The following is a 24,902-nucleotide window of genomic DNA, read 5'->3' as shown; positions in this document are numbered from 1 at the left end:
GCTGCCTGAGTAGCTTGGATTATAGATATGAACCACCAAGCCACCATCTCCTGATATCCCTTTTAAGGATACCACTGTGACCCATAAAGATCTCTCAGGAGGCTTTATCACATGAATGTTTTACTACATCATAATATCACTAAGGTTGGAACCAAGGGTTTGACACATGGTCCTTTAAGGGCATTCCAGATCAAAATTGATAAATAGTACCAGGTAAATCCAAAACATTGAAGCCCTTTAGAAATAAATTGGATTTGCTCCAAAAGTACTTAAAATCTAATAAAAATGAAAGCATAACCTCCCAGAACCTTTGCTATACTTCAAAAGCAGTGTGCTACAAGGAAAGTATATAGCTTTGAGTACCTGCACTTAAAAAACAAAAACTGAAACAAACAAAAATGCCCCTCTAAAATAAATAGTCTAATATGAACCATAGACTCTTAGAAAAACAAGAAAGCCAAACCTAATATTAGCAGATGGAAAGAATAATAAGTTAGGCAGGCTGTTTACCTGTGGCTCACAAATATAATTCTAGCTACTTAGGAGGCTGAGAGATCTAAGGATCATGGTTTGAAGCTAGCCTAGGAAGGAAGCCCATGAAACTCATATCTCCAACTAATCACCAAAAAGCCAGAAGTAGAGCTATGGTTCAAGTGGGAAAGCACTAGTCTTGAGAAAAAGAAAAAAAAAAAAAGCAGCCCAGGGAATTGAACTTGCAAACTGAATCTAGTACATTAAAAAAGACCATGCAGCCATGATTGATTTGATTTCATTTTAGACATTCAAAGAAGGTTCAACATATGTAGTTCAACAAATGTTACATAAAACAGAAACAGAATTAAAGACAAAAAATCTTAATTGCTGTAGAAAAGGCCTTTTCAAAATTGAATTTTTTTTGTTGTTGTTGTTCCATCATGGGGCTTGAACTCTGGGCCTAGGTGCTGTTGCTTAGTTTTTCAGCTCAGGGCAAGCACTCTACCACTTGTGCCACAGCACCACTTCTGGTTTTCTGGTGGTTTATTGGAGATAAGTCTCCTGGACTTTCTTGCCCAGCTGACTTTAAACCATGATCCTCAGATCTCACTCCTGAGTAGATAGGATTACAGGCGTGAGCCACCGCTGCCTGGCTCAAAATTGAACATCTTTATGATAAAAACTCTATAAAAAAATTAAGAATACAAGGAAAATTCCTCAACATAGTAAAGGCTATATATGATAAATCTACAGCCAACATACTGAGGGAAACAAATTATTTTCTCTAAAGTCAAGAATGAGACAAGATGTCTGATCTTTATCACCAATTAATTAAAGTACTGGAATTTCTTCCCAGAGCAATAAAACAGGAAAAAGAAATAAAATATTTCAACAGGGAAGAAAGAAGCCAAATTACCATTATTTTCAGATGATGCAATTCTGTATTAACCTAGACCCTAAAAATTCTACCAAAAATTTCAAGATTTGATAAATACTTTTGGCAATATAGCAGGATATTAAATCAATATAAGAAGATCAACTTTTGCCCCAGCAGTGAACAGGTAGAAAAAGAAACTAGAAAAACAGTTCCATTCACACTAACCTTAAAAAAACAAACAAACAAACAAAGACCTCCACAATGAAAACTATGAAACACTGATGAAAGGACTGGAAGAAAGCACCAGAAAAGACCTCCCATGTTTCTAGTTTGGCAGAATCGATAATTAAGAAAATGACTTAACCACCAAAAGTAGTGCACATATTCAACCAAATCTCCATCAAAATGGAAATAGAAAAATCAACCCTAAAATTCATATGGAAGTATAAAAGTTCTCAAATAGCAGAAATTCTAGACCAAAAATACTGGAGGTATTACAGTAGTGGAAGGATAAGAGAGTGTGAATGAACATAGGGTGAATGAGGATGAATTTGAAGTACTTTGTGTATAGGAAAATAGAACTGAAGAAATAATGAGGGAAGTGGCAGGAAGGAGAATAGATGGAAGGAGTTTTAGAATATGTACATGTATGAAAATGTCACATTGAAATGCCCCCTTGTACAATGATGTATGCTTTTATGCCCTGAGATGAACCTAATTACTTAACAGCACAATTAAGAAATGTTTACTTATTGATGATTAGAACAAAGAAATTATGAGAGAGAAATGGCACATTATACTTTATGTAATGCTTAGCACCATTGTAGATACTCAGGAAACATTAACAGTTTTTTTATTTGTCATCACCAGTAATCAATGATACTTTCTACATCAGTCCTTCTCTATTTCTGTTTTTAGTAACTGAGAACCTTCGTTAGGACTCTTGCTATTGTCTCCTAACTTATCTCACTGTTACTAGTCTGATTGGTTTTTATACATTATCTTTGATTTTATTTCTTTTTTACTTTTTACATTGTAAATCTTTTTTTCTATTTTGTTGAAAATAGATTAAACAGATTTTTGAAGCCATCATCACAATTCAGTCTTAGAATCCTTTTTCAATGTGAAAGATCCTTGTTAACTAATTGTAGTTAGTTCCCATTCCTGTCCCAACTGCAGGCAACTTTGAATCTTCTTTCAAAACCTAAGAAGTATAAATTTTCAAACTGAATTACTTTCAAAATTGTTTTTGCCATTTAAAGTTTTTTGCATTTCCAAATAAATTTTAACATCATCTAGTCAGTTCTTGTAAAAATAGCCTGCTGGCTTTTTTTTTTTTCTTTTTTCTTTTTTGTCGGTCTTTGGGCTTGAACTCTGGACCTGGGCGCTGAACCGTGAGCTCTTCAAGTCAAGGTGAGCATTCTACCACTTGAGCTACAGAGCCACTTCTGGTTTTCTGGTGATTAATTGGAGATAAGAGTCTCACAAACTTTTCTGCCCAGGCTACTTTGAACCCTAATCCTCAGATCTCAGCCTCCTGAGTAGCTAAGATTACGGGTGTGAATCATGGCACCCAGCTTCTGCTGGCATTTTGATAGGAAATTTACTGAATCTTTACATCAAATCACTTTGTGTAGAATACTTACATCTTAGCAACACTGTCTTTCAATACATAAACATGGAGTATTGTTCAATGAATACAGATATTTTTCATTGTTCATCAGTATTGCAACTTTATAATTTTCAGCATGTAGATACACTTCTTTTGTTAAATTATATTTTGTTCAATTCTATTTGGGCAATTTTGGCTTTTACATAGTGATTCTGTATCTTGTGGCTATAGTCTTTTATTTGTTCTGAAATTTGTGATTTCTTAGCATTTTCTACATATGGGATCATGTTGTCTGTGAATAAAGAGAATTTTTTTTCTAATCTACATTTTTCTTTTTCTACCTTTCAGTTCTGTCTGTTACTAATCTTTGTTTGCTATTTTGCTCTTTATTCTTATATAGTTTCTTTTCCCTTTTTTTTTTTTTTTTTTTTTTTTTTTTTGTGGGTGAAGGGGCTTGAACTCTGGGCTTGGGCACTGTCCCTGCGCTATTCAGCTCAAGGTGAGTGCTCTACCACTTTCGGTTCTCTAGTGGTTTGTTGGAGATAAGAGTCTCATGGACTTTCCTGCCCAGACTGGCTTTGAACCATGATCTCAGATCTCAGTCCCCTGAGAACTAGGGTTACAGGTGTAACCCACCAGCGCCTGGCCTTATAGTTTCTTTTGTGCTGTGTTCTTTGGTTTTAAATAATTTTCAGTATGCCATTTTGTCTGAATTTTAAAATCTTAGATGAGCTAGACATTATGAAGACTTACAATTTATGGGTTAAATGTTGGTTTGATTTCAGTAAAATATAGTGACTTTATTCTAATTCAGTTCCATTTCTTCACCTTTGTTTTATTTCTATAATATAGATTGCATGTATATACTATTTTTTTCAGTCTACTGTAATTAACCTAATTACGGAACATTATAATTATTATTCCATTCAATCTTGTCTTATAAAAATATGAGAAAAAAACAGAAATTTGTATTGCCATATTTCTTTGCAGATATTCACAGTTAACAATTTGGTTACTCTGAAATTTTTTCCTGTGATTTGCATTACTGTCTGTGATTTGCATTCCTTATAGACTTAGAATTTTCCTTGGAATTTATTGTAAGGTATGCTTGCAGCCATTAAACTTCTCAGTCATCTTTGATCAACACTGGAATTTGTGTTAAAGTTCTTTTTATGTACTTTATAGAATTCACAGAACAAATTTAAAATAGTTTTGAATATATCTACTGAGTTGTGTTGTAATAGCCACAGTTGATAATAGAACATTTTTATGATGATATATACACTTAAAAAGATGAGGGCTGGGAAGGTGGCTCAGTGGTAGAGTGCTTGCCTCACATGCATGAGGCCCTGGGTTCGATTCCTCAGCACCACATAAGCAGAAAAAGCCAGAAGTGGCGCTGTGGCTCCAGTGGTAGAGTGCTAGCCTTGAACTGAAGAGCTAAGGGACAGCGCCCAGGCCGAGGGTTCAGGCCCCATGACCAACAAAAAAAAAAAAGGAAAGGGGCTGGGAAGGTGGCTCAGTGGTAGAACGCTTGCCTTGCATGCTTGAGGCCCTGGGTTCGATTCCTCAGCACCACATAAGCAAAAAGAAAAAAGCCGGAAGTGGCGCTGGCTCAAGTGGTAGAGCACTAGCCTTGAGCTGAAGAGCTGAGGGACAGTGCCCAGGCCCAGAGTTCAGGCCCCACGACCGGACCCCCCCCACCCCCCAAAATGAAAAAACATAAATGCTTTGTAATGTTAAATTGTGTGTATACTTTCAAACTTTACAACTCCTGAAATTGTCTTAGGGACTATAACTTGAAAACTGTTTTACCATCGTAATAATGACAGTATGTAAGTGGTGGGGAAATGAAAGGAATGATCACTTGTGCTTAGGGAGTAGTGGGGTAACCTTATAGTAGAAACAACACTTTATATTCTCAAGGATAAGTATTTAATCAGTGGGTCTGGGGAAAAGAAATAGCATATGAAATACACATGAATCTGTTACAGTAGGACATAGTAAATTGTGATGTAGTCTGTGAATACAAAATGAATCTGGCTGGGCACTGTTAGTTGACACTTGTAATCCTCGCTACTCAGGAGGCTGAGACCTGAGGATTGCAATTCAAAGCCAGCCTGGGCAGGAAAGTCCTTGAGTCTCTTATCTCTACTTAATTACCAAGAATCTGGAAATGGAGTTGTGGCTCAAGTGGTAGAGCACTAGCTCTGAGAAATAATGCACAGGGACAATGCCTAGCCTTGAATTCAAATCCCAGAACCAGCACAAAAATAAATAAAACAGGCCAGTTCATTATAGCTTTGTGTGGCCTATTGAGATTCTTAAATTTATTCTGTAGTCAGTGAATATAATGCTGTTTGTATTATCTGTCTGTTTTTTCTGTTTGAAATCTTCCTTAGTTGAAAGCACTTAGTTAATATTGATATAGTTTCATTCATATTTTATTAGAGTAAAGACAAGATTGGATCATACAGCAAAACTCCAAAACTTGACCGAAATGATGTGGGCAAGGAGATGAAAGAGAAATCATCCATGAAACGTAAACTTCCTTTTACCATTAGTCCATCAAGAAATGAAGAACGAGATTCAGACACAGGTAGAAAAAAATTATCATTTTCTGGTAAAATCTAGTGACTTTTTACTGTGAATTTTTTCTTTCGTACACACCATTCTACTTAACAATTCATAGGAAAATATGTGTATTTCAGTATTTCAGATTTTTTGTTTAAGAGAAAAAGTTTATTCAACCACAAATATGTGGTTTCTGACCAAAATTTTGTTTTTTTTTTAATTTTGTTAATATTTCAAATCTTTCACTTTCATGGCATAGCTCAAGTAGTAGAACAATTGTCTATCAAGTGTAATACCCTGAGTTCAAATCACAGTATAGCCATCTGCGCACACAAAAAAATCTTGCTATTTTTGGAACTTTTTGGGGAGCATTCCAGTGTTGAAAATTTCTTCACTAATCATAACAATTTGGTAGATTTAGAAAAGGTTACTGAGTTTTTATGGACTTTTTGAACACCAGAGAATAACTTCATAAATGAATTAGAATTATGTGCCACCAAATAAAACTAAATGAGTCAACAACTCAAATACTATTTCATGGTACTTTTATTTCTCAAAACTTACCTACCAGTACCACCAAAAAATAAAGCAACGACAGAGAGAGAGAGAGGGAGAGAGAGAGAGAGAAGCAGGAAAATAATGAAAAACAATTAATGTGTTTTGCTTAAGTTATACTGTCTTTCAGAGATCAATAAACATTTGTTTTAATTTTTCCTTATGGATAACTTCTTACTAGTATTCTGAGCCATTAAGTCATTTAGCAGAGAAGATGATTACAGTAATGTACTGAATTAAGACATTTAAGTCAATGTCATACATGCAATGATGATCCAAAGAGACTGTCATATAGCTATATTATATCCATCTTAGTTTGTGTATGCGCACTCCAGGTGATTGCACAAAAATGGGATTAGCCATTGGTTCAGATCATATCTTCATTGTTAAGAGATGTATAATTGAATGTGCCTTTGGATACCTATTTAAGATCTAACACTTCTCATCCTTTTTCTTTGGAAGTCTCTTTGCTGCTCACTTCTTAATGACCAGATTTTATTTCCCAATAACAATGATATATCTAATAGTTGTACCACAAAAAAGTATTTTGATAATTCAAATCTTGGTAACATTTTTCTGGGGATAAAGTTTCAAAATAATTAGCTAGCTGTGAAAGTCTTTGTTGTTAGATCAGGTGGATTATTTATTTCTCTGATTTACAGCAAAATTAAGGAGGAAGCTTCTAGGGACTGAATGTGCTTCTCAGTAATTGCATTGTGTACTCTTTTCCCTGATAGTTTTCCTATTATTTCCATTTAGTGGGATGTTGCCACTTTCTTTAAGAACATTAGTTTCTACTTCTTTAAATATATTTTTATTTAAGTTGTTGTACAAAGGAGTTGTTACACAACAAAGCTGCTTATGAATACATCTTGCATCTTGATCAGTGTAACCCCTTTCAACAGTCTTACACATCCCTCCCAACCCACCTCTTCCCTTTTTTTCCCCCATTTTTAAAAATAGTTACCTTCAGTTGTACAAAGGGGTTGCCATTTAACATACAGTTTATGCAGACAATATATCTTGGTCAGTGTCACTCCTTTCAACATTCTTACCCATCCCTACCCACATATTCTCTCCCTCTTAATTTTGTAGGATATACATTGAATTATTGTCTGAATTTTCTCCCTTTTCATTTGTCTACTGCTTTCCCCTCTTTTGAGTACCTGCTTCCTGGTGTTTTATTTTGCTCAGCTTTGCTCTTGGCTTTTGGAGGATTTTAAGAACATTTTATTTAAAATTTATTACTTTTAAAAAAACTCAGCATGCCTCTACCAAATCAAATTTTGATGGATTGAAAATTTATTATTGGGATTGGAGGTGTGGGCTCAGTTAGTAGAGCACTAGCCAGTAAGTGAAAGCATCAGTTACTAAGTTCAAGTCCCAGTCTCTATAAAAACAATAAAACTTACTCTTGGTAGGCTAACTTATAAATATTAGTAAATTAAAATTTTCCCTAGTCTAAACAAACTTATTTACAATTTAGCTGTTTTCAACTTTCCATATGAAAGATAATTGTAGCATCAGACTGTATATTTGACATTAATCCTTTTTATAATAGTCTGTAGTATATTTAAAATTGTTAGCTGAAATTTCAATGATAAAGATATAGGGGGAATATTTATAAATACATATGATAATAGTATTTAAAAATTAAATTGTGAAAAAAGTGGAATAATAAAATGATCAAAAGACTTGGACCAAGAATTCAGAACAATAGAATTCTACTTGGCAAAGAAATATATGAAAAACTTACCAATAGGAATTAACAAGGCTGGACATTGGAGGCTCCTAGCTATTCAGGAGGCTATGGTCTGAGGATTGTAGCCAGCTTGAGCAGGAAAATCTGTTTTTATCTCCAATTTACTATGAAAAAGCTGGAAATGGAACTGTGGTGCAAGTGGTAGAGAGGTAGCCCTGAACGAAAATGTTTAGGGACAGTGCTCAGGCCTTCAAGCCCCAGAACTTGTGTGTGTGGTGTGTGCGTGTGCACACGTGTGCGTGCACACGCACATGCATACACACGCACACACATAGGTGCCCTAAATTTGAGTCAAAAGACAAACACACAGTACACATCCAGAATAGTAATCAACAAAATATACTCTGTATTAATTAGTAGACTTACTGACCTAAAACATGAAATGGAAGTAAGATATGTCTGTAGTTGGCCTAAATTGTAGAAATACCTGGTTAGAATTAAATATGACAACATATATCTCAAACTAAGTTTCTTGCTCAACAAATTGTTTTGGTATTTTTTATAATTATTGATGACAACAAAAATGTATCTTTTAAGAATGTTTATCTCAGCCGGGCGCTGGTGGCTCACGCCTGTAATCCTAGCTACTCAGGAGGCTGAGATCTGAGGATCGCGGTTCAAAGCCAGCCCGGGCAGGAGAGACCGTGAGACTCCTATCTCCAATAAACCACCAGAAAACCGGAAGTGGCGCTGTAGCTCAAGTGGTAGAGCGCTCGCCTTGAGCTGAAGAGCTGAGGGACAGTGCCCAGGCCCAGAGTTCAAGCCCCACGACCGACAAAAAAAAAAAAAAAAAAAAAGAATGTTTATCTCACTAGGCACCATGGTTCATGCCTATGGTTCATCTCAGGAGGAGGTAGAAATTAGGAAGTGGTTCTAGGCCAGCCAAGGGAAAAAGTAATGGAATCCCCATCTTAACAGACAAGCTGGGTGTGATGGTACACATCTGCAATCCTAGACCTGTAGAAGTTGTGGATAGATTGTGATCTGAGACTGGCTCCAGACAAAAATTCCTACCTAAACAAAAACAAAAAAAACCTGAAGGCAAAAGGGCTAGGCATGTAGCTCAAATGGTAGCATCTGCCCAGCAAGCATGAGGCCTTAAATTCATATCCCAGTACCACCAAATAAAAAGATTTTTTTTCTCTCAGCTTTGTTTATAATGACAACAAGACCACAAAACAAGCAGTCTTATCACATAAAACCAAGGAATTGCTAAGTTACAGTAAATCAAATGAGGGACAAAAATGTTTAAGCTCTTAAAAATAATGCTGTAGTGCCAAATGTCAGTAGCTGATGCCTGAATTCCCAGCTGCTTCAAGGCTAAAAACTGAGGAATGCAGTTCAAAGCCAGCCTGGGCAGGAAAAATCAGTGAGAGTCTTCACTTTTGATCACCAGAAAGCTGAAAGTGGAGCTGTGACGCAAGTGGTAGAATGCTAGCCTTGAGCAGAAAAGCTCAAAGACGTGATAAGTCCTGAGTTCAAGTCCCATGACCAGCAGAAAAAGAAGATCAAGCTGTAGGACAGTTTATGATATGGAAAGATGCTTATGATACTGGATGTGAGAAAGTAGGACATGAAAATGCATTGTACACATAAACTGACATGTCAAATTGAAACCTCTTTTGTACAACTAAAGATAATAATAAGACATATAAAATGGGTGTATTTTGGGTCCATAAGAAAATCAATTTTATAAGTCTTGACATTGCAAGAATTACTAGAGAATAGGAAATAAGAATATTGTAATCATGCTATTTAGCTTCTCCTCTTTGAGTAAGACATTAGGTTGACACTGTCTAAACTGAAAGTTTTAAGACTTGATTTCTTTTTCATTAAAAAGATGGATTTACTTTGGCTCTACTATGATTTGAACTCTAGACCTCATATTGGCTGGACAAACACTGTTATCATTGAGTCATGCCTCAACGCTTGATTTTTGTTCTTATTTATTTCTAAGATAGATCTGCTTCCTGTCTTGGTGTTCATGTGGGCAGAATCTGCTATGTTAGGCTTCCCAACATTCCAAATGAAGGTTTGGTTGGTTTGGTATGGTTTGATTTCTATTCAGGTGGGCCTTGAACTACAATTACAACAGTCTCAGGCTAAAGTAACAGCTAGGATTACAGGTATGAGTACCACCCTTACTCAGCTTTTTGATGTTTTTAATGTTGCTTTATTTTAAATTCAACACTTACAGGTGAACATAACATGTTATGTTCATAACATAACGTTCATAACATGTTATGTTCACCTGTAAGTGTTATGTTCATAACATGTCAACAATTTAAAATTTTTGACCTGTAATGAGTAAAAAAATATTCAGTGAAGCCAGGCATCGGTGGATTAAGCCTGTAATCCTAACTACTCAGGAGACTGAGATCTGAGAATTGCTGTTCAGAACCAGTCCAGGCAGGAAAGTTTGTCAAACTTTTATCTCAATAATCATCAAAAAGCCAGAAATGGAGCCATTGCTCAAATAGAAGAGTGCTAGCCTTGAGCAAAGTAGCTAAAAGACAGTTCCAGGCCCTGAGTTAAACCTGCCCGTGCTCCCCCTCACCCAAATTCAATAACATGTTCATTTTTTCATACTGTCTTCGAAATCTAGTATTCTGTACTTATACCATCTCTCAATTCAAACTGACAATTCTAAATGTTTGGTGACCACGTTAATGAACCTGATAGCACAGATCTGTTAGCTATAACTGAATGAGGTACAAGCCACTCCTTATTTTTTTTTCTTTTTTGTGACTATACTGAGTCTTAAACTCTGGGCTGAGGCCTTGTCCTTTGGCTTTTCCACTTAAAGCTGGTACTCTACTACTTGAGCACAGCTCCCTTTTCAGTTTTTTTTTTTCTTTTTTCTTTTTTCTTTTTTCTTTTTTTTGCTGGTTAATTGGAGATAAGAGTTTCACAGACTTTTCTCCCCAGGCTGCCTTCAAACTATATCGTCCTTTCAGATCTCAGCCTCCATAGTAGCTAGCATAACAGGCATGAGAGCCACTAGTGCCCAACTTAAATTTTCTTTATATTTACTTGTTTATATTATAGGATAAATACTGTCTTATAGAGAATAGACATTCTCTACTTTTTTGTTTGTTTTGGGTCGGTGGTGGGGCTTTGTACTCTGGGTCTGGGTGTTGCCCTTGAGCTCTTCAGCTCAATGCCTGTGCCTGTGCTCTACCACTTGAGCTACAGTGTCTCTTCTACTATTCTAGTGGTTAATTGGAGTTAAGAGTCTCAAAGACTTTCCTGCCTGGACTGGCTTTGAACCGTGATCCTCAGCTCTTAGCTTCCTGAGTAGCTAGGATTACAGGCATGACCCAGCCACCAGCGCCTGACTCTCTTTTTATGTTAGGTAAAACTAATCCCAAAGTTTTTAAGATAGTATATATCAATTTGTTTCTTCCTGTCTTTCTGCTATTGTTTTGCCTGTGTTGAGAATGGTAGTCATCAGATACTTACACTTTATGTCTAGACATTATTCAAGAAGGCCCACTGGTTCTCCAAATGAGTGATAATGGCATCGTTCAATGAGGAACCTTTCATTTTCATTTTATGACAGCTTATATGTCTTAACCTTTCTAAAATTCCAGTTAGTACTTAATATTTACAAAAAGATATCTGGTTGGCTAGACATATTTGAACATAATTTGGAGTCACACCAGTAGGTACTTAAAATTCTTTCATAGTAGTTTTCATAATGAATTTTTATATTTCATTCCAGGATCTATCCCACATTTTGTCCTTTGAGAGAATTCTTGTTCTATGGAATATTAAATACTCATTATACCCAATATACACAGCAATATATCATTGAACCTAGCAACTACTCCTTAGCTAGATATTGTACTTGTCTTTTCTCTTATTTTTAGCTTTTAATTTTTACTTTCAAACTTTTCTAGAATCCCACAGTTATTATAATTGTAATAGAAGTAAATAATATCAATGATTTTAAAATCTGACCAATATTGGTTCCTGTATGGCCCTGCTTGCAAACAAGCCTTCACTAAATTGAGTTCATATCAGTCCCAATTTTCTCATCTATATAAGTGCCACTTTATTTTATATGTCAGCTTCAGAGAATTATAATCCTTAAATAATACAATGTGTAAACTCACTTTGTGGTACATTATTTTACCATGAGGAAGTGGATTAACACTGGCTTAAATACTTGGGATAATTTTAAAATATTGCAATGAGAAGGACAAGCAAGAGTAGTTCAGAATTGATAGAGATTTGAGATTAGATTATTTGAAATTAGATTATTTGAGATGAGATTATTTTCTATCTTGCTGCTCTGCCTCCCTTAGCTCATACATAGACTTGGTTTTTTTCTTGTTAGTGGTGAGGCTTGAACTCCAGGCCTGGGGCAATGTCCTTGAGCTCTTCAGCTCTTCACTTGAGCTGCAGCACCACTTCCAGTTTTCTGGCGGTTTATTGGAGATAACAGTCTCACAGACTTTCTTGCCCTGGCTGGCTTTGAATTTCAATCCTCAGATCTCAGCCTCCTGAGTAGCTAGGATTATAGGAATGAGCCACCGGCACCCAACAAGTATTTTTCTTACAGTCACAAAAATTGCTGCTGCTACTTAGCAGAAAGTAGTAGAGGGAGACCAACAACAAAAGAGTATTCCTCCTGTTGAGACATGGGCTTTTTGTTGATAAAACAATCTCCCTAGAAACTTCTGCTTATGTTTCAGTGGTTAAATTATTTTACATGTAAGGGAGTCTAAAAACTCAAATACTTTAACAAGCTATATTGCCCCTTCAGTCATAATTGAGATATTACTGGTGAGAAGAGAAGATTGCATATTGTTATTTAAAGTATAATCAGTAATTTGTAATAGTTTTCATCATCTTTAATAATTAAGTTTCTCAAAGAAACACATGAGAAAATGTTCATCATCCCTGGCTGTAAAGGAAATGCAAATAAAAACAATACTGAAATACCACCTTACCCCAGTCAGTATAGCGTACATCCTAATTTCAGCCAATGACAATTACTGGTGGGAATGTACACTAATACAACCACTTTGGAAAGCTGTCTAGAGGTATCTCAGAAAGCTAAATATAGACCTTCCCTATGACCCAGCCATTCCACTCCTAGGCATCTAACCTGAGCAACTGGAACCAGGATACAAGGACACATGCACCTCCATGTTCATTACAGCATTGTTCACAATAGCCAAGATACAGAAACAACCCAGATGCCCCACTACAGATGAGTGGATCCAAAAATTATGGGACCTATATACAATGGAATATTATGCAGCCATTAGAAAGGACAAAATAATGGCATTTTGCAGGGAAATGAATGGAATTAGAGCAAGTCATTTTGAGCAAGGTAAGCCAAGAGTGAAGAGACAAATGGCACATGGTCTCCCTGATATGTAGATGCTAAAACCAAAATGCAAGGAGATATGACAAAGTAAACAGGACTTGAAAAACAAAGGACTTCCACTCATTTTGTTGTGTCATTGCTAAATGACTCCATGTTCTTGACCACATATAGTGTATATATATGCATGCATCTGAGGGAAGCTAGGAGAACACAGAATCAGAGGGAAACGGGAAAACATACAACAGAGGGGCCCATCAGCTGCACTGGACATAGATAAAATTGAACTAAACAATTCAAAGGCAGCGATGGGAGGGAGGGAATGAGAGGGAAAAGGGAACAGCTTTTACACTAACCAAGAGGAAAGAAATATAAATACTACCTGATGTAGAAGAAATAGTTGTATCATCAAAGCTCATAGAATTCACAAACTTTATAGACCATGATAATGACAATTTGCAATGTGAAAGTTAAAATGTGTTTGTGATTTTAACTTAGTATCACTATTCCACAATACTGTGAAATATGTGAAATTCATATAATCACCTAATTTCAATAAAAAATTAAAAAATAAGTTTCTAACAAAGTCAACTTTATTCCCTCACTATCTGTCATAAAATCATATTTATTTCCTAGTAACATGACATCGGAAAAGTCATAATTCCTTAATACACATGTGTTGAACAGTGTCTTAGCTTCCAAATTAAATGTGCAATTGTTATTATGAATAATAAGAGCATCTTTGAAGACTTTGCTTTTGTCACACATTGAATTCTTTTTTTTTTTGTTTGTTTTTTTATTGGGTCCAGTCGTGGGGCCTGAACTCCTCCGGGCCTGGGTGCTGTCCCCAGCATTTCAGCTCAAGGCTAGTGCTCTACCACTTGAGCCACAGCGCCTCTTCCGGCTTTTTTTTTTTTTTTTTGCTTATGTGGTGCTGAGGAATCGAACCCAGAGCCTCAGGCATGCAAGGCAAACGCTCTACCACTGAGCCACCTTCCCAGCCCCTCACATTGAATTCTTTAAAGAGTGCATGACTTTGTGATTATTGTTTACTTACAAAGCCAGCAATTTGAGTGTTCTTTAATTTCAAATAACATTTGGGGTACATTTTTGAGAGGTGTTGATAGATCTATGGAGATAAATATGTCCAACTGAATGATAAAAGTACTACTGATTTTAGTGACTAGAAAGATAAAAGTATCCTTGACATTTCTTTTTAAATTATCTTCTCAGTAAGCATTTTTTACTTGCATACTGTGGTGTTTTGTCATTTTTAGGTAATGTGGTATGAGAAAATTCAAAGAGGCACAGTATGATCTGTTTCCAATGGTATTTGTAAAGCATCTTGAAATTTCAAATTAAATCTTTCCTACTGAGCCTTAGAAATCTGCTTTTACTGAGATTTTAAGATGCCATTAAAGATTTGCCTTAATTAATGTGACTCAAAAAATTTGGAGAGAACTTTTTTTTGGCAGTACTGGATAGGGATTGTACTTAGGACCCTCATGTTTGTTAGGCAGGAGTTCTACCACTTGAGCTGCTTCCCTATCCCCTTTTTCTATAAGTTATTTTCAAGATACGAGCTTTATACCTGGGCTATGATCCTCCTACTCTGTTTCATTATGTAGCTGGATATAGCAAGTGTTTTATTACTTTACTCAGCACCCAGCTATTGATTGATTTAGTTTCTTGAACTTATTTTTGCTTAGGCTAGCCTCTAACCATGACCTACTAATCTTTGCTTCCCATATAGTTAGGGCTTAGAGGTTTCAGCTACTGTGCCCAAATGAAAAGAACATTTTCAAAGAGAATTCTGTTCAGTAGGAGATAATGCAGTTCTTTGCTTATTAAGAATACTCACTGCTGGTGCTTTTCATGGAAATAACTTATTACTGGTTGACTTCTGTTTCTCCCAGGTATATTATTATAGAAGTTTCAAACACTAAGTGTAGATATTTTTCTTATTATTTTACAGCCTAAATAAAGCATTAAAAGATTGAAGTACTAGCATGTGTTACCTTATTATAAAGTGTGTAGATAGACAGACAGACAGACAGACAAGAATTGTTCTGCTTAACCCTACATCAGACTCATTAATAACAGTTGTCTCATATAGGCTCATCTTAATACAGCAGGAAGTAGTTAATGGACAAAATATGGAAGCTTTAATTTTTGAACTCCTAAATTAGATAGAATACCTACTCAGGTGCCCCTTATATAAATATACTTACTTCAATAAAGTCAAAGGATGTATGTGGAGTCAGTGTGGATTGGATATTTCCAGAGGAAGTTTTGGATAAGGTCAAATTTTATAATTAAAAGTCCATTTCATTCACTGAACTTTAATCTGTTCACTAATATGGTCACTAATATGGTCTGCTTCAAATGAACTATTTAATACCATTTGATATGTATAGTTTATAAAAGGATTTGTCATCTAGCATGATACTATAGTTCACATCTTTGGAATACTTTGGGCGCTCACAAAACAAAAAATGTGATTCAGGGTTTTCAAGCTTTTTGTTTATTACCACTTTTATCTTGTAATCTATAGAAACCATTTAAATTTTTTGCTTATCTTTTCATGAAATATTTTCATGTATGTATTTTTTCTTGGAATTCTTATACTTGCAAGCTTTAATGTATTCAGTTTTAAATGTGTTAATTGAAAGTTGTATTATCTAATTAGCCTATTAGCTAATCCATTTACTTCCTTTAGAATTAGTCACCATGTTATTAATGATCCTCATTTTGGTTGAGTAAATCTTCTTTCTCATTATCAAAATTATAAGGTTACCTTTACTTTTTTTTTTGTCGGTCATGGGGCTTGAACTCTGGGCTTGGGCGCTGTCCTTGCGCTCTTCAGCTCAAGGTGAGCACTCTACCTCTTGAGCCACGCACCAGTTCCTGTTTTCTAGTGATTTATTGGAGATAGGAGTCTCACGGAGTTTCCTGCTCAGGCTGGCTTTGAACCATGATCCTCAGGTCTCAGCCTCCTAAGTAGCTAGGATTACAGGCCTGAGCCACCGGTGCCCAGCTTACCTTTACATTTTTTAGATACTGTTTGGGGATTACTTGTTCTCTTTTTTTTTCTTTTTTCCCAACACTTGATTGTACTTAACTGATACCATGAATAATGTCTATAATGATTCTGGGAAGAGAATTATATGTCAGTTGAGACTCTAAAGATCAGAGTAACTATTGTGACTGAAAATGGCATGTTATAGAAAAGTGAAAATATCTCTCTACAGTCTTATTTCCATCATACATTGTTAGGCAGTATTCTGTAGTCTCAATGGAAGAACTTTGTTTAATTTAGGCTGTTTTCCCCTCAGATGTCTTTAGTGTAATGATCACTATAGTAATTCATACCATTTGAAGTGTATACAGTTTATAGAAAGATCAGTTGTTTAGGATGACACTGCATTTCTTTTGTCTTTTGAATACTTTGGACACTTATGGAACAGAAAGTGTGGCCTTTTAAAAACAAATTCCAAACATAAAACTGGTATTACTGCATATTTGACAATTAACCAGATATTGGGAAAAAGATGTAACATCAAAACAGAGACTGCATGTTTTAATAAGCAACATCAGTATTGTCTGTTACTGAAGTGTACATGGTCAAATTTATCTACTTTTAAGATAATTTCAGTAGAAGAAACTAAAATCCTATATATTGGCCAAACCTGTTTTAAGTGTACTTTTATCTATATCTTTAAAGCAATCTTTTTGGAAAGACAATGATAGGTCATTACCTGTTAGTCTTTTGAAAAATGTTGGTTGGTTGAATTCTGCATTTCTCTTGGTGTGCCTTTGTTCTTTTCTTCTGTCTCTTCTCATTCTGTAGATTCAGACCCAGGACATACAAGTGAAAATTGGGGGGAGAGACTTATATCTTCTTACAGGACATACTCAGGTAATTAGATTATCAGGTGTTGCTGTTCAGTCAGTGATTGCTGTCACATTAAAAGTTGAGTGTTAATACATAAAACTTTCAAACCAATTTATAGGTATCACTGGAGAAATGCATTAATCTTCATGTGTAGAAAAAAAATGGTATTGCCTACCTGTGTTAAAACATTCAGAAAATTGTTCTTCTAGTATTTGTTTAAAAGCTGTATTTTTCTTCTAATAAAAAACAATCAAATAATCACCAAAAACAATTCAGTAATCTTATGTTGATTTTTTTTAAACAACACATTTGAATTTTTCTTCTGCTGAATAGTCATCTTTTGACTTCGCTGTCCAGATTGAATTTAACTATAAATGGATTAAAATACTAGCTGCCTGGAGAGTGACATTACCATTAACTGTGTTGGAATATCTATTTGGCTATTGCTTCAGTTTTTATATATTATTGAGTCATAATTGTTCCAAACAAAAAATTCAGCAGAATGTAAATATCATTCAGAATATATCATGTGTTCTCTACTATGTGAAACTAAGTGTTTTGATTATACCCCACCTTCTTAAATGGGCTATCATTTGTGGTTTTTGGGTTTTTTGGTGTGTTTTTTTTTTTTTTTTTTTTTTTTTTTTTTTTTTTGTGGGGCTGAACTCTGGGCCTGGGTGCTGTCTCTCAGCTCTTCAGCTCAAGGCTAGGGCTCTACCACTTGAGCCAGAGCGCCACTTTCGGCTTTTTTCTTTTTGCTTATGTGGTGCTGAGGGATCGAACCCAGGGCCTCATGCATGCAAGGCAAGCGCTCTACCACTGAGCCTCCTTCCCAGCCCCTGGGCTATCATTTGTATCTAAACTTTTCAAAATGTTACTATTTAATCCCTAGGTGTTTATGTCCAGTTTTCAGTATATAAACATTTACTATATAAGAATGGAATAAACGTTCTGCTTATGACACATTTTTTATTTATAAATTATAGGTTTGAATAGAGAGGGTGGTAAAACCAAGTAATCATCCTAGTTACCAAAATTGGAAGTCATATTTAGTTACTGTGGAATTAGACCTTCCTTTCTAAAAGGTAACAGCCAAGCAATAAGATAAACCCAAAAGAGCTAGATGTGATAATGCCATCCATGATCTCAATATCATTCTAGAATAGCAAGGTTAAGACATTCCAGTGATAGAGACTCATAGAACTAGATCATACTAGCATTTTTTTTTCTCCAGAATACTACAAATGGGATTGATTTGTGTTCATCTATATTTGGATTTTAACTCTATTATTTCACTTTTTAGATTCTGTTATGGGGGAAATGTTGTATTTGTTAATCTATACTATATACTTTACACTTAATTGGGAAGTGATAGTGTTGAGCATAATTTGTTCTGATAAGACCTATAAAGAAATCATTAATTTTCCAGATGGCATTTGTATTTCTGTAGTTCAGAACCTTGACAGAATGTAGGGATGATAAAAGTCTGTTTCATCACATTTGTTTTGAATGTGATGAGTCTCTGGGTTTCCCCTCAAAAAGGTCTGGTTTGGCTATATGCTGGTCATTCATGAGTACAGTTATACCTACCCAGAAGGCAGAGATCTGAAGAGCATGGTTCAAAGCCACCCCAGACAGACAGAACTACATGACTCTTATTTCCAATTAACCAGCAAAAACAAAACAAAAACAGAACTGGAGATAGGATTTAAGTGGTTGAACAAGCAAAGCTCAGACCCTGATCTAGTAGAGGCAACAACAACAAAAAAATCTGTAGTAGACTATGATGAATGAGCATGTTTGTAATTATATGTATGTTTAAACATTAAAAATTCGGTTTCTTTTTAGTTACCGAAGTCAGAAGACTGTCATATAGTATTTCATTTGAATACATCATTTTTTACTTTAGGGTGATTTGGAGGAAATCAGGTAGATCCTAAATAGTCAAAGTCTCATTAACTGTTCAAATTAGAAAAAAATATACTTTGGGATTTTATAGTCTCATACTTTTTTTTACTATCTTGTATAAAACATGAATTCAGGCATAACTATTTGTAACTCAAAAGATAAAAGAATCATATTGAATGTAAGCATCTATTTTGAATTTTTGTTTAAACAATTGAAATATATCCAACTTGCGCATTTTATTTCAAATGCAATAGTTATATATTTGATATTTTGAATTTTTGTTTAAACAATTGAAATATATCCAACTTGCTTATTTTATTTCAAATGCAATAGTTATATATTTGATTATTTGTCAGCACAGAATTCTAGCACACTTGTGATTTTTGTCTATAATATGGGTATATATCACTTTAGAGTAATATTTTTTGAACATCAAAATTTAGAAGAAAAAGTGAGAAACATGAAAGTAAAAGATCATATTGAAAATATAAAAATATTTTAATTTTAGAAAATATTTTTATGTAAAATCAAAATTCAATAAAATGGAGAAGTTTGAAGTTAATGATTTTTGAGTGAGTTGTACACAGCAAATTTTAAGTATCAGAATCTCAAATTTTGTAGGCCATCGGGATGCCAGTTTGTCCTAAGTAATTTTAGTAGTGCACCTGAAAAATCTTTTTTTTTTTTTTTTTGTTGGTCGTGGGGCTTGAACTCTGGGCCTGGGTACTGTCCGCAGCTGCACTCTCCAGCTCAAGGTTAGCAATCTACCACTTGAGCCACAGTGCCACTTCCGGTTTTCTGGTGGTTTATTGGAGTTAAGAGTCTCACGACTTTCCTGCCTGGGCTGGCTTTGAACTGTGATCCTCAGATCTCAGCCTCCTGAGTAGCTAGGATTACAGGCATGAGCCACCGATGCCCGCAAGCCTACAGCACCAGGTATTCCCAGGCGGTCTCCCATCCAAGTAGTAACCAGGCCCGACCCTGCTTAGCTTCCGAGATCAGACGAGATCGGGTGTATTCAGGGTGACATGGCCGTAGACTTATTAGTTTTTATGCCCAGTGATAATATCAAATTTTCATTAACTTCTTGAAACTTCCTAGATTAATAAATACTTCTCTCTTTAGAATATCCTGTCTGTTGGCAATATCTGTCTATAGCCCACTATATCTCATTCATTTTTACTAATTTTTAAATTATCTATTTTTGTAGGAGCCCCTAAATCTGAATTTGAAATCCCAGAAATAGATGCCTACACAGAAAATAGCTTAGACCATGACATCTTATACATGGCATCTGCATCACTTCCAGAAAGTTCTATAAGATTTATTGTTTACCTGTTTATGCAGTTTTTGGTGTGTAAAGAAAATGCTGGCCGCATTGCCAGAAAATTTCCTTAAAAAAAAACCAAAAACCTAAATCTGATCCTTGTCATGGACTTGCAAACATTTTGGAACATTTTTTTTTTTTTGGTCAGTCGTGGGGCTTGAACTCTGGGCCTGGGCATTTTCCCTGTGCCCTTCAGCTTAAGGTGAGTTGCTCTACTGCTTGAACCACAGCACCACTTCCAGCTTTCTAGTGGTTTATTGGAGATGATGGCTTTGAACCGTGATCCTCAGATCTCAGCCTCCTGAGTAGCTAGGATTACAGGCCTGAGCCACCGGTGCCTGGCTTTTGGAGCTTTTTAAGATCTCTGTTAACATACAGCCACACAAAATCCTTAATTTGCTTGCTTTCAGCTTTCATTAATATCATTCCCTGTTCAACTGCCAGAAAACTGGAATAAAATGATTTGGTGTGTTTTCTTTTTGACTAGCTATGTGGTGAGACTTGTCTTAAGTCTTCTTAGAAGATTGTACAAGCTGTGGCTGGCTAGAATTTAGGAAGAAATTTGAAGGAACATTTGTATAGGTTTAGTAGTAATATAAATAAAGTTATAGTAAATGAAAGTGTAATTCAAAGTTGACTTTCTTATTTCCATACATTGGAACTATTCAGAAAAAAATGCATGTTTATTAAACATGTACAGATATTTCTTTGTAATTATTCACTAAACATAAACAAAAAAGTAACATAGTTTACGTACTATTTACAGTGTATTTGGGTTTTTTAAATATCTGGAGATGATTTAAAATTAATGGGAGAATAAGTATGTACAAATATTGCCCCATTTTATATAAGGGACTTAAAAATCTTCAGATTTTACTATCCACAGAGTTCCTAGAATGAGCAAATAGAAGAACCATTGCAGATTGCAAAGGATGATTGTTTTAAGGAATTTTTGAAATAGTCAATTTAAATAGGACAAATTAATAAAATGAAAAATTTGCTTAGTAATAAATTTCCAAGTGCCTCAAAAATCAAATTAAGAATATCTTCGAGCCAGGCATGGTGAGGCACACTTGTAATCCCAGCCAATTATGAGGTGGAAGTAAAATTACAAGATGGAGGTAAGTAAGATTGTGAGTTCAAAGCCAGCCAAGGCAAGAAGTTAGGAGCATGGGTTAGGTGGTAGAGGCTTGCTGAGTACATGTAAGACCCAGGGTTCAGTCCCCAACACTGCAAACACAAGCAACCTAACAGTATATTTTCCAAAGCTTTCAGAAGAAAAAATATTTTGTTTGTCTTGACTTATATATATCACACACATGTATAGCATCTGTCAAGAAAGTCTTAATGTTTATTACTTGTATTTGTTTCAAGTTCTTACACATTTATTAATAATTTCAGAGAAAGAAGGTCCAGAAAAGAAGAAAACAAAAAAGGAAGCTGGAAATAAGAAATCCACACCAGTTAGCATACTTTTTGGCTATCCACTCTCTGAGCGAAAGCAGATGGCACTTCTTATGCAGATGACAGCAAGAGACAACAGCCCAGGTAATTCCTATCCAAAATTATTTTCAGTTAATGTCTTAAATTTTTATTTTTTTTTAATTTAACCAGAATTACTGATAACATCAGTTTATAATTTTTAGAAATTTGTGAGACCATTTTCTATATCCTCTACTATCTTAGAAAATAGATATGAGGTAGGCATTGAGTAAAAAAAGTGTTAAGTAAAATGAGTAATTCAGAAATGGTTTTATCAGCTTAAGAAAATTGCCTTTTCCCTTGTATTTTCTAACCAGGTGTGGTGAGGCACACAGTTTCTATAAAGCTGTTGCTAGGATTCTACTTAACACCCCATTTACTTATCTTACTTGTATTATCTTGGCACTCCATCTACTCTGAGGCACTTGAGGCACTTTGCTTCTTTATGACTGGAAGGAAATAAATCATTTTGAATAGAGAAAAACTAATATTTAGCACTGAATTTAAGCATCTTTTCATATAATACTGTTGAAATGAATTAGAAAATAAAGTTTTTCCTGTATGGACTGTTTAAAAATATAAATTCAGACAACCTGGTTAAATTCTTATGATTTTTAAGTATCTATTTTCCACCAAAACATGGGGTTATCTAGCAACTTTAACTATTAAAAAGATTTTAGGACCAGCTCTAATTTTCATCAGGCCCTGCACCCTACTACTTGAGCCCCACCCCACTTCTGGCTTTTTGCTGATTAATTGGAGATAGGAGGCTTTTGGAATTGTCTGTCCAGTTGATTTTGAACCTCAGTCCTCAGATATCAGCTTCCCAAGTGAATAGAATTATAGGCATGAGCCACCAGCATCAACATCCAGCTGCTGCCCTTTTAAAAATACAGTGTGTTTTAGTTATTCTTGCTTTTTCTATTATTTACATGGGAGAGACTTCAGTTTTGGTTTACTTTGAGTTAGATTTAATAGACTTTTATTTTTTAAAACTGATTTTTTTTAATCCCATGAACTTTTGTCACAGTATTACTACTTATCATAAAGAATATAGTTGGCATTTACCCAAATGTTTACAAACAAGACCACACTAAAGCTACCAGCACAACTATGTTTATTGCAGCATTATTTACCATAGCTAAGATCTGGAACCAACCCAGATGCCCCTCAGTAGATGAATGGATCAAGAAAATGTGGTATATATACACAATGGAATTCTACGCCTCCATCAGAAAGAATGACATTGCCCCATTTGTTAGGAAATGGAAAGACTTGGAAAAAATTGTATTAAATGAAGTAAGCCAAGCCCAAAGAAACATGGGTCCCATGATTTCCCTTATTTGCAATATCTAGTAAATGTATGAGTCAGGCAGAAAAGGTCAGATAAGGTGATGTTAGGAAAATGAACCCTAAGATATGTATTTTAAATGTTTTTTTTCTTTCATGCATTTGTTTCTAACACAATTACAAAATTATTTCTTTGTTGCTTTGTATGTCCCTCCCCCACAGTATAACCCCTGCTTTCACTGTATTTGATGTCGGTATAATTTGTGGAGGGGAAGAGGAAAAACAAGTCGTTTAAATAAGGATACAGGTGGACCTGTTGCAACAATGAGAAGTCCAAGTTGTCTTGTCAAAAACGAACTTTACAACTTGAGGGGAGGGGGAGGATGGGGGGGGAGGGAGGATGGGAAGGGTAAACAAAGAAGGAGGCTACAATGCTTGATAAGAAATGTACTCACTATCTTGCCCATGTAATTGTAACCCCTCTGTACATTTTCACAATAAAAAAAAAGAAACGAAAAAAAAAGAACATAGTAAGACAAAAAGTATAGTCCTTTTTCATCTCCAGTCATAGTCAATCACTGTTGAGTTTCTTATCAGTACTTCCAGGGATTTTATTTTTTAGGCATAAACAGTCATATATAACTTTTGTTACAGAATTTAGCATTTCTTTTACTTTCCACACAATCATACTACCCAGTTGTTCAGCAGTTGGTGCTTTATACTTAAGAATAATTCTAGTTAGGTTTTTTCCTATTATTAATATATACAAAACTAGAGATGGAAAGCTTTTGAAATATCAAGTTCTTTAGCCATTATACAGATATACTAGGTATTTAGGGTTGATTGCTTCTTTTCCTTTTGATGGGTCCTATAGTTTTTATGGAAGTCAAAAGACTTATTTTTGTAAAATATTTGACTATGAAGATTATAATAAAATTAGTTCAGCAAATGTTTCTTGAATTCTACTGTGTACCAAGAATCCACTGTTGAGATACAGTAAGGTAGGTGACATTCTTACTTGATAACACATTATATAAATTCTCTTACTTAGAAAGTATACTTGAAAATCCGAAAAGTAAACTTTTAAGTTTTTTCCATTGAAGAAAGGTTGATGATGACTTATAGCTTTAGTATGTCAGGTTGCAAGAGTATGATGGTAGATTATTTTCTTCTTTTTTTTTTTTTCCCCCTTCAGCATTAACTGAAGTTTGAATTTGGGGGCCCCAAGCTTGCTAGGCAAGCCTTCAACAGCTTGCTTTGCTCCTTTAGTCCTTTTGGCTTTAATTTTTTTAAATAGGACTTCATTTTTTGCTCAAACGTGCCTATACTATGGTCCTCCTATTTACACCGTCCACATAGCTGGGATGACAGGACATGTACAAAGGGGTTTCAGCTCAACAAGTCAGATTATATGAGTACAATACATCTTGATTAACATTAATCCTTCCATCATTTTCTTCCATCTTTCCCAATAGCATCCATACCCTCATGTTATATAATGCCATTTTTATATGTGTATATAATGATGATATACTTGCCTTTCCTCTCTCAATTCATCTGCCCTCCTCCCCTTTAGTTTTTCTCTCCTGCCCCCACACTGTTGACAAATGTTTCAGATTTCTGGTATTCATTCGTTAAACTTTTCCAGAGGAGTTATACCAAAGAAATCCTCCCCTGAGTATACATCATCCTTTAGTTTGTTTTTGTATATGTTTATAGAACTTGGTTATGCTTATAATTTATATCTAACTTCCATAATATGAGAGAAAACATGTACTGTTTCTCTCTCTGAGCCTGACATATTTCAC

The 24,902-nt window shown here is 35.1% G+C and overlaps 1 protein-coding gene and 1 non-coding gene across 9 annotated transcripts in view; one reads left to right on the top strand and one right to left on the bottom strand.

Annotated features, from left to right (window-relative positions):
* The window catches only part of Ankrd12 (ankyrin repeat domain 12), a 138,793-nt gene that overhangs the window by 20,653 nt on the left and 93,238 nt on the right, over window positions 1-24,902 (top strand). For 7 of the 8 annotated variants that reach the window (XR_011373525.1, XM_070029653.1, XM_070029649.1 and 4 more), the window contains 3 exons: window positions 5,415-5,562; window positions 17,043-17,111; window positions 21,724-21,870. Coding sequence is in view for 7 of the 8 variants with exons in the window: in XM_070029653.1 (XP_069885754.1) it covers window positions 5,415-5,562; window positions 17,043-17,111; window positions 21,724-21,870 (364 nt within the window). In the remaining variant the exon portion in view is untranslated. The remainder of the gene's footprint in view (window positions 1-5,414; window positions 5,563-17,042; window positions 17,112-21,723; window positions 21,871-24,902) is intronic. The other variant, XM_070029654.1, reaches the window with a different exon arrangement.
* LOC138832637 (5S ribosomal RNA) lies at window positions 19,917-20,035 on the bottom strand. Its single transcript, XR_011373593.1, has one exon. It is a non-coding gene; the product is annotated as a 5S ribosomal RNA (ribosomal RNA).

This window comes from Dipodomys merriami, unplaced genomic scaffold (assembly GCF_024711535.1).
Source record: "Dipodomys merriami isolate MVZ:Mamm:240054 unplaced genomic scaffold, mDipMer1.0.p SCAF_2, whole genome shotgun sequence".
NCBI lineage: Eukaryota > Metazoa > Chordata > Mammalia > Rodentia > Heteromyidae > Dipodomys > Dipodomys merriami.
Note: the sequence above shows the minus strand (reverse complement) of the source record. Positions and strands in the feature narration are given on the sequence as shown.